The sequence below is a fragment of the Psammomys obesus genome, unplaced genomic scaffold (assembly GCF_907164565.1).
Source record: "Psammomys obesus unplaced genomic scaffold, mPsaObe1.curated_primary_1811, whole genome shotgun sequence".
NCBI lineage: Eukaryota > Metazoa > Chordata > Mammalia > Rodentia > Muridae > Psammomys > Psammomys obesus.
In genome coordinates, this window is record NW_026589085.1 from 2,325 (window position 1) to 11,715 (window position 9,391).

Below are 9,391 nucleotides of genomic sequence, written 5' to 3' on the forward strand. Positions count from 1 at the left end.
TGTGCATTTTCCCTGTAGACAGATAGGCCGATATAGCGACAGATGCTGCTCTAAAAGTAGCAGCATGTAGCAAGAGGTGATACAACCAAATTCCCGGGTTCCTTGTCCTCTGCCCCACAGACTCCATCTTCACCTTTCTTTCCCTGAACAAGCAACGTGTTCTGCTCCTTCGGAGTGGACTTCCATCTAGGGGCCTGGCTCTGGCAGTTATTCCCTTATGACCAGAATCTCCCTGTTCATCAGGGTCTGCTTGTTTCTACTGGATCTAACTGGATTGACCTTTACTGGAAAGAACGCCTTTGCTTTGTGAGTAAATTAATACACTCATTCCTGCTGGTGTCTCCATTCCCTTCTAGAACAGGAAGTGGACTTTTATTTACATCAAAAGACAAGGAGAATCAAACTAAGAAATAATGATATGATAGGCATTTCTTAGGTAAAATAGGCTAAGACTACTTAGAGCTTGAGCTAAGATAGGTGCCGGTGTGTGTGTGTGTGTACTTTTTTGAGACATAGAGTGTCATGTATCCCAGGCTGGCCTCAGTCTTGCTATATAACCAGGGCTGGTCTTGAACTTCTACCTCTCCAGTGCTGGATTGTAAGTGTGTACTGTTACCGGGTTTTACAGTTCTGGGATCCACCTAGCGATTTATGCATGCTAAGCAAGCACCCGCCAACTGAGCTCTATCCCTGGTCCCCGTGCAGTTTCCAGGTTAGGATTCCTAAGGTTAGGATGAGGCCTTCTCAAAATGGTGTTCTCTTTGAAAAGGGGTAGGGGGACAAGAAGTCACATAGTGGATAGGTCATGACTGATAAGACAGAGTTTTATCAGTATACAGAAAAGCCTGTGAACAGCAATAAAATAAGCAGAGAGGCCTGGTTATGATCAGAAGGTATTGGGGTAGGGAGGAGACATCTGACCAGCGCCAAGGAGGAAATTGATGGGCAGCTGCCCAGGGCTCATCTTGGAGCAAGGCCCACTTTGCTGAGAAGCCCAGCCTGGTGCATAATGCTTTGCCAGCTTGAGCTTGCTTGGCAGGAGAAGCTGGTGTGGCTGAAGGCTAGAGCAGATCTGGTGGGGTTGTGTGGGGGCCCACATGGGTTCAGCCTGGGGGGGGTCACAGCTTTCTCTGCTTATCTTCTGTGTGAACCATAGTTATTCTTCCCAGAAAGTATTTCTCAGGGTTCTCTGTTTCCATCAATAAATTCAATCTTCAAAGTATTTGCTGGGCATCTCTAGCTTCTCTGGCCTTCGTGTGGACACTGAGCCCAGGAACACCCCATCAAGGGGAGAGGGATGTGGTTCCCAGCCTAGTCCCTGAGTGCAACCTCAGTAACAGGCTCAGAACTTCTCAGGAAGACCCTTGGGTCTGAAGTGATTTGGGTTTTTGCCACTGCGGCCCCATTCCTCTGCTTTCTGGGTAGACTGCAGGCTTTCCAATCCATAATTCCTGATTCCAAAATAGTACCGGTTTAGGAGGGCCTGGAAGTATTTCCTGCTGGTGCTGAAATCCAATGAAGAGAGACAGGAGATGGATTACACACTGAGACAGCTGCCCTTTCCTACCAAGGAATCACCCAGAAAATACTGGAGGAGCAAATGCTAAGGCACAGAGAAGGGGAAATATTAATCTCCTGAGCAAAGGCCTCAGCCAGCTGGTCCTCTTTGTGACAAGATGCCTTGGAGACCCCAGTCTTTTTTTTCACTTTTTGTTGATGTGAGGGGACACCCATGGTCGCCGTCCATCCCTGCGTCCCTCTCTTGCCTACAGGCCACCCACACCCTGGAAGCCGGGGCATAAGAGAGGCCACAGTCAGGAAGAGTGAGAGACGTGAGACACCAGCACCATTACCTGATTATCTTAGCAGCCCAGATGCCCCCAGCTCCTCTCTGTTGGGCCTCGAAGTTCCCACGAGCATAGAAGTATCTGTCTGAATCTTGGTAATTGGCTTCTAGCTTGTCCCGATAGGCTCTCCACAAGTCCCAAGTCCCTGCAAAGGAAGGAAAGCTACAAACGTGAATCCAGGGCTACATTGGAGAAATGATGAAAACTCCCTGTGGATTCCCACAGCTCCGACCTGGAGAGGAGAGTCCTTTAAAATGATACGTGGTGGCGAATGATCCTTCCCTGGAGAGCGGAGGGAGGGCCCTCTCCGAGGACTAGCTGGGGCTGCTTCTTATATGGATCTGTGTGTGCTATGTACTGGACTTTCCAGTAAGGGAGATCACAATGGACCATGGCACCCGAGGGGTAAGACCCAGGGACGGCTGTGCAGGGAGGGGAGGTAGAAAATGCACACTTCCCATGGGCCCTACAAAATCCCTGACAAGCAGCTTAGGGATGAGGGCTGTTTTGGCTTACAGTTTGAGGGGAGCACACAAGATGAGTGGATGGTCACAGTGTGATTATTCCCGCCTAGACACCCCAGGCCAGGGAATGGTGCCAGGTATATTTATAAGATGGGTCTTTCTTCCTGTAGACTGTCCGGGACGGCCTCACGGACACACCCAGAGCCGAGCCTCCTCCATGGGTCTAGACGCAGCCGAGCTGGCAGAGAAGACTAATGGCCACTGGCTGCTGCGCCTCTGGCCCACTCGCCCTTTAGCCGGGGCTCTACACACACCGCCACCGCCCACAGGACTACAGAGAAGACAGGCTGAGGTGCTGCGTGTTAAACGCCCCAGGGGCACGTCAGAAGTCACACTCCTTCCCCATCCCTGAGGGGTGGGGGTGGAGAGAGACGCACCGACGTCACCAGGAGGGTGACAACAAATTTAACAGCTGGTGTCCATGCAGCAGCCGGGACTCCGTCACTGTAAACTACAGAACTGTAAAGTAGTAGACCCTCGGAACACTGCCCGCCGGAGTCTACCACAGCTTAGACGGCACGCCCCTCCCAACCCTGGGTCTCTACTCCTGGGGGCACGTCCACAGTGAAACAAGTGTGTATGTCCCTAACAAAGAGAAGTGAATAATCACCAAAACACACGTACAAGGTGTTCATTGTTTTTAAAGATTTACTGATTTATTTTATGTGTATGTGCACATTAATTATACTGTATACTTTACATATATGACTGCAAATACACCTGCATGTCAGAAGAGGGCATCAGACCCCGGTATAGGTGGCTGTGAGCCACCATGTGGGTGCTGGGAATTGAACTCAGGACCTCTGGCAGAGCAGACAGGTCTCTTAACCACTGGTCCACCTTTCCAGCCCCATGATGTTCATTTTAAGAGCTCCTGGTAATGGCCCCAAACTAAAGGATCCCGATTGTCTGAGCAGTGCTAAATTTCTAGGAGTTCTGCATCCTTACTCTTGGCTGTTTGTCTGACACAGGATTAGCTGTGGGAATGTGCACATTTACTAAGCTCACGTCCCTCCGGAGACATGCAGAGAGTTCCCTTACACTCTAAGCCTGGGGCATCTGCTGCGATACCCTCTGCGGGAGCACGCTTTCTGGAAATCCTGACCCCTCTGCCTCGGTATACATACAGGCCAGGCCTTGTGAACTGTCTCTGAAGAGTGAGTCCTCAAAGAATGCCAAGTGTAGAAATGGAAGGCCACAAAGAGCCAAATTCCTGTCCTGACTCATCTGTAGCTTTTTAAGGGGCCCCTGCCCCTGACAGGTGTGCGGCGTCTGCCCCGAGGAAGCCAGTTAATTGGGTGCCGCCCTCCTGACTTATTACCTTGTACAGCTTCCCTGAAGAATGAATACCAGCCATCACCACTGACTCCCAGGAACAAAGAGCAGAAGACAAGGACTGTGACAAGCCTCATGGTGCTGCAGAATAGGAAGAGAAGTCAAAACAAACCTACAGGCTGGGGGCTGGGGTGGGGGGCACACACCTCCAAACCCGGAACTCTCACAGCAGAGGCAGGTAGATCTCTGATCCTAAGGCCAGCCTGGTCTACATGGTGAGGTACAGACCAGCCGGGGCTAGGTAGTAAGTCCCTATCTCAAACAAACAAACAAAGGCAGACCCACATTTTGACAATGGAAATGCATTTCTGTTTGTTCATCCTTGAATCATTACTGCTAGGACAGTGGAAACGGGCTTTAGGAGTCTCCGCCAGACCGCTGGATACGCAAGAGTTCCAAGGTATTTCTGGCTTGCAACCCATCTGCACCTAGTGAAGCTGACTACAGCTCAGCAACACGCCTTTTCTCAGTCCCCTGATCCACTTAGCTCAGCCCCCCAAAGACACGGTAAACTCTGGGGCTGGGAGTCAGTCGGTAGCGAGCTTTCCCAGCGAGTCTGAGGCCCTGGGTTTCATCCCCAGCAACACTACACAGAACAAGGCCTAGTGGTACCAGGAGGCGAGGCAGAGGAGCAGAAGGTTAAAGTCATCCATGGCTTCAAAGCTAGTTCCAGGCCAGTGTGGGCTACATGAGATTCCATCTCCAGGGGGGGAAACATCAGAAAACGTAATTTTTCCCAATTATAACTTACCAACTATATACAAAATGGATCTCAGGAGTCAAACATGAACAGCACCTCCCAGGAAAACAGCGTGGCCCTTTCTCTTCTCTGAAGATCCAGAGAAGTAGGGCTGCTAGGACCTTCTCTCCATGGAACCTGCTGCTCTCTCTCCTGGCTTTAACATTAACGAGAAGAGCACTTTTAAATCCAACAAACCTTGGCAGAATCCTTCTTGCTCAATCTTTCTTAGTAAACAAAGAGTTATGGGCAGGGACTATAGTCCAGCGGTAGAATGCTTGCTGAGTTCAGTACCCAGCTTCAGAGAGAGAGAGAGAGAGCAAACTGAGTAAAGTGTTTCCTTGTTCATAATAGCTTTTTAAAATCTAGATTACCCAAAATTGTTTGTGTATTGTTTGTGTTTTGTGGGTGTTTGTGTTTTGGCAAGTTTTCCTACTTCCTGCCCTAACTTCCCTGGATAATATGCTTCAAGCTGTAAAATGAAATAAACCCTTTCTTCACCAACTTGTTTTTGGTCACAATATTTTTGGGAGGGGGGCATTGTTTGTTTGATTTTTTTTTTTTCTGTAATTGTTACTTTCAAGACAGGATCTTACTATGCAGCTCTGGCTGTCCTGGAACTCACTTTGTAGACCAGGCTGGCCTCTACTCACAGAAATCTGCCTGCCTCTGCGTCCTGGTGGCTGAGATTAAAGGCATGTGCCACCATGTTTGGCTGGTCATACCGTTTTGCTACAGCAATAGAAACCCTAACTAAGACATGAACACAATTCCAAAAGTCCAGACTCCTAAAGGCCAAGATCTTGTTTGCTCTTGCTGCGTACACAGAATCCCTGTGGCTGGAAACAACGCCCAAGGTTCTAGCTTCATGTCTGTCGCTGTCATAGAAGACCCTGATGGGGAGTGACTCAGAAGAGAAAAGGGTTTATCTGGTTCACAGTTCCAGGGTGCAGTCCAGCATTACAGGGGGGTAGGGGGACAAGAAGTCAGATAGTGGATAGGTCATGATTGATAAGACAGAGTTTTATCAGTATACAGAAAAGCCTGTGAACAGCAATAAAATAAGCAGAGAGGCCTGGTTATGATCAGAAGGTATTGGGGTAGGGAGGAGACATCTGACCAGCGCCAAGGAGGAAATTGATGGGCAGCTGCCCAGGGCTCATCTTGGAGCAAGGCCCACTTTGCTGAGAAGCCCAGCCTGGTGCATAATGCTTTGACAGCTAGGGCCTGCTTGGCAGGAGAAGCTGGTGTGGCTGAAGGCTAGAGCAGATCTGGTGGGGTTGTGTGGGGGCCCACATGAGTTCAGCGGGGGGGGGGGGGTCACAGCTTTCTCTGCTTATCTTCTGTGTGAACCATAGTTATTCTTCCCACCCAACAGTCAAGGCAACCCTCCACAGACTTGCCCAGAAGCTGATGCGATCTGTGCAGTTCCCGTCACAGGGAATCCTAGGTGGTGACAAACTGATACTCAGAACTAACGGGCACGCCAAGCTCACAGGAAGTCTGTGTGAAATACTTGCCCGCTGAACAGATGGAAGGATGTAACTGAATGTTTTAAAGATTTCCCAGTGTAGTGTTGCTTACAGTGACAAACAACAGCCAGGTAAGGGGCTGTGTTGTAGGCGGTGATTAATACTTACTATTGGTTTATCTTCTTGTAACGCTGCTGTTAATCCTCAGCAGCCGTATAGCCAAATCACCACACAGAGACTGGGTTTTTAGTTAACCTAGAACATAAGGCTGGCCAATATTTGCTCCCTCCTAAACCTCCAAGCCCTCAGTTTCCTAACATTTAGATTTCCCACATTATACTTGCTTTTTGTGAAATCTTAGGTCCAGTCCATTTCTCCACATCCTCCAAGATCTCTCCTCCAGCTCTGCTCTCCTAGCTCTCCTCTGCCCCTTCTCCTCCCACTCATTTCCTGTCCTCTAGCTCCTCCCCTCTTTCCTGTCCTCTGGCTCCTCCCCGCTCAACGTTGGGTCTAGTTGCTTTATTTTGTCCTGTTTACACAAGAGTTGAGACAGGATGCTTAGAATGAGTATCACAATGCAATATCCGGATTGAAACCAGAGAGTTGGGTGTGGGGGAGAAATCAGTATTTGAATGAACAAGGGTAAGGTGTATACATTTTAAAAGAACATTATACCAACAGGGCTGCATAAATCTAACCCCACATTTAGGAGGCTGAGGTAGAAGGTTCATGATCTCGGCCAGCCAGGGCTCCATAATGAAACCCTCTGTCAAACCAAATATTAAAAAGGCAAATAATGGGCTGGAGAAATAGAGCACTTGGAGATTAAGAGCACTTGTCTGCTCTTCCAGAGGTCCTGAGTTCAATTCTCAGCAACCACATGATGGCTCACAGTCATCTATAATGAGATCTGATGCCCTCTTCTGGCATGTAGGTGTACATGCAAATAGAGCACTCATACTCTTATAAGTAATTATATACTCATATAAATAATTCTTTTTTTTAAGGCAAATAGTATCTGGGTGTGGTGGCGTGCACCTTTAATCCCAGCACTCAAGAGGCAAAGGCACGCAGATCTCTGCGTTCAAGTCTAGCCTAGTCTATAGAGTGAGTACCAAGATAGCCAGGACTATCCAGAAAAACTATCTCAAACCAAAACAAAACAAACAAAACAAAAAAGGCAAGTAGCTCCATTCGTCGATATCATGTGGCAGATGAATTGAAGCCATGAAATTGTCTTTCATTGTTAACATTGGAAAGAATCCCCTCCTTCTCTCCCTGTCTCCCTAGAGACCTAGACAGACGAGGGCTCAGGCTCTCACTGGCTTAGTTAATGCCCACACACAAAAGAGGAAAATCTCCTTTGCTGAGTCCACAAATTCAAATGCAAATCTCACCCAGAAACAATCCACGTACAGTCTAGTGCTCCATCTATCCACCTGGTGGCCAATGAGAGCAAAACATGCTAACAAAACAACTGTTCCAGGCAGCAAGGCAGTTCAGACCTTTGCTAACAGAGATGAATTGAAGGCGTGACTGTGTTCAGGCAAGCCCTGAATTTGAACCCAAAACTGCCACATAAAATAAATAAAAAAGGAAACAATACCTGGGGCGATGGAACAGTGGGTGATGGACTTGGGGTGCAAGTCCTAGAATCTAAGATCAACCCCCAACATCCATGTGATCAGCACTGGGGAGGAAGAGGCAGGCAGGTCTGGGGCTCACTGTCCAGCCAGCCTAGCTGACCTGAAAGTCCAGAGAGCTCCAGGCCACTGAAAAACCCTGAATAAAAAAGAAGGCAGACAGTGCTTGAAAGAACAAAGGATGAAGTGATCCTCCTGCCCCCGACAGACACAAACACATCCATCTGCACAGGCAGTAATATACACACACATGCACGCTTGTACACACACATATGGAAACATTACATTGGGAGATGGTGAGTTACTCCTCTGCTGTAATGGGTAGTTGGATAACTGGTGGACAGTTGGACTTGAAGGTGTTGCTGTGACGGTAGAGTATCAAGGCGGCAGTGGCTAAGGCAGCATTCACCACTAGAATCATCCAACAGTTGTGTCCTCTGCCCACAGAGGCAGAGAAAAATCAGACTAAGGCACGAAGAAAAGAAGAAAGAGTGCTGGGACAGAATAGACACTGGGGTGGGGGTCAGGACACGGAAGGGCCTGGAAACAGTAACCCCGTAACTGCAGAGGCTTGAGGACTTGAGTGAGCATGCATGAAGAGTGGGGCAGTCATCAGAGCTATCTATCTGCTGTGACTGCTGAGCATGCGTGACCTGAGCCTAAACAGAAATATTCATCACTTACGACTTTATTACACACACACCATAGGTTATCCTCACCCACGAGGGATGAAAACTGAAGTACCGCGTGACCTATCTGCAGGGCCCACAGCACAGCCCCCTGAAGCTGACAGAAGGATGATCAGTACTTGCCAGGCAGGCCAGCAGGCCTGTAGTGATTGGGCCTTGCGCTGTGGCCCCATCTGTGTCCACGTGTCCTCGTGTCCATGGCCTGTGAGACTCTGAAAGCCTTCTCTGGCATCACTAGGAGAAGCAGACACAGAGATCAGTCACGGAGCTGTGGACAGTCTCTTCTCCCAGGACTGCCCTTCTCATTGGGTGGCTTCAGCAGGAAACCAGGAAGGGCCAGGAAGGAGGGGTTGAAATCTTGACCTGTGGAGACCTTGTCCTGCGTAGGCCAGGCTGATCATCTTTTGTGAGTTGAGTATCAACTCACCAGAGAAGCAGGCCTGCCCCTGGCCAGTCGAGCTGCCTGCTGGCTCTGAGCGCAGCCCAGTGTCTATGTCAAGCAGGAACAGAGCATGAGCAAAAGGAGGAGGAGTCCAGACTGGCAAGACCTTACCTGAGGCTCACCTCATCTCTTAGGAGAGTGAGCCCTGCCACCCACTCCTGGTCCTTTCAGTCGGTGGTACCTGATGACTTCAGCGGCCCAGACTCCCCCTGGCCTCCTTTGGGCAGTGTCAAAGTTCCCCCGAGCGTGGAAGTATTTGTCTGAGTTTTTCCAGTTGGCCTCTTTCATGTCAGAAGTAGGCTCTCCACATGTCCCCAGCCCCTGGATGGGAAAGGCCACAGGAACATGAGCCTGAAGACTCTGCCCATGCCTTAGGGGGGACATAGGAATTCAAAGCACTCCTGGCCTGAGCCCGTGCTCAGAGCAGCCTGAGACCACAGAAGGCAGGAACATTGTCCAATTTTATTTGATCTCCCCGGGTTCCTATTGAGACCCATTATGGGGTGGTATGCTCCATGTGTAAGCTAACAGCACTGTGCACCCGTGAGCTGCTTATTATTACTCAAATGGGAATGTGGAGTGGAAAGAAGGCATCACAGAGCAGGTTTTCGCAGCTTCAGTCAGACTGGAAGGTTGGAACCCTTGTCTCCTGGCCTCACCTGAGCACTGAGCAAGTTCTCCAGAATCCCTGATGCCTCCC

The 9,391-nt window shown here is 49.4% G+C and overlaps 1 protein-coding gene and 1 pseudogene across 1 annotated transcript; both read right to left on the minus strand.

The window, feature by feature from the left end:
* Nucleotides 1-331: 331 nt before the first annotated feature.
* Nucleotides 332-5,122, minus strand: LOC129674812 (serum amyloid A-4 protein). Its single transcript, XM_055604913.1, has 4 exons — nt 4,458-5,122; nt 3,693-3,787; nt 1,854-1,992; nt 332-1,505 (listed from the first exon to the last, which is right to left on the minus strand). Exons 2-4 carry the CDS (start codon nt 3,781-3,783, stop codon nt 1,343-1,345), a joined length of 393 nt encoding a protein of 130 aa, XP_055460888.1. The 5' UTR covers nt 3,784-3,787; nt 4,458-5,122; the 3' UTR covers nt 332-1,342.
* Nucleotides 5,123-5,474: 352 nt separating this feature from the next.
* LOC129674813 (serum amyloid A-5 protein-like) lies at nt 5,475-9,007 on the minus strand (annotated as a pseudogene).
* Nucleotides 9,008-9,391: the final 384 nt, after the last annotated feature.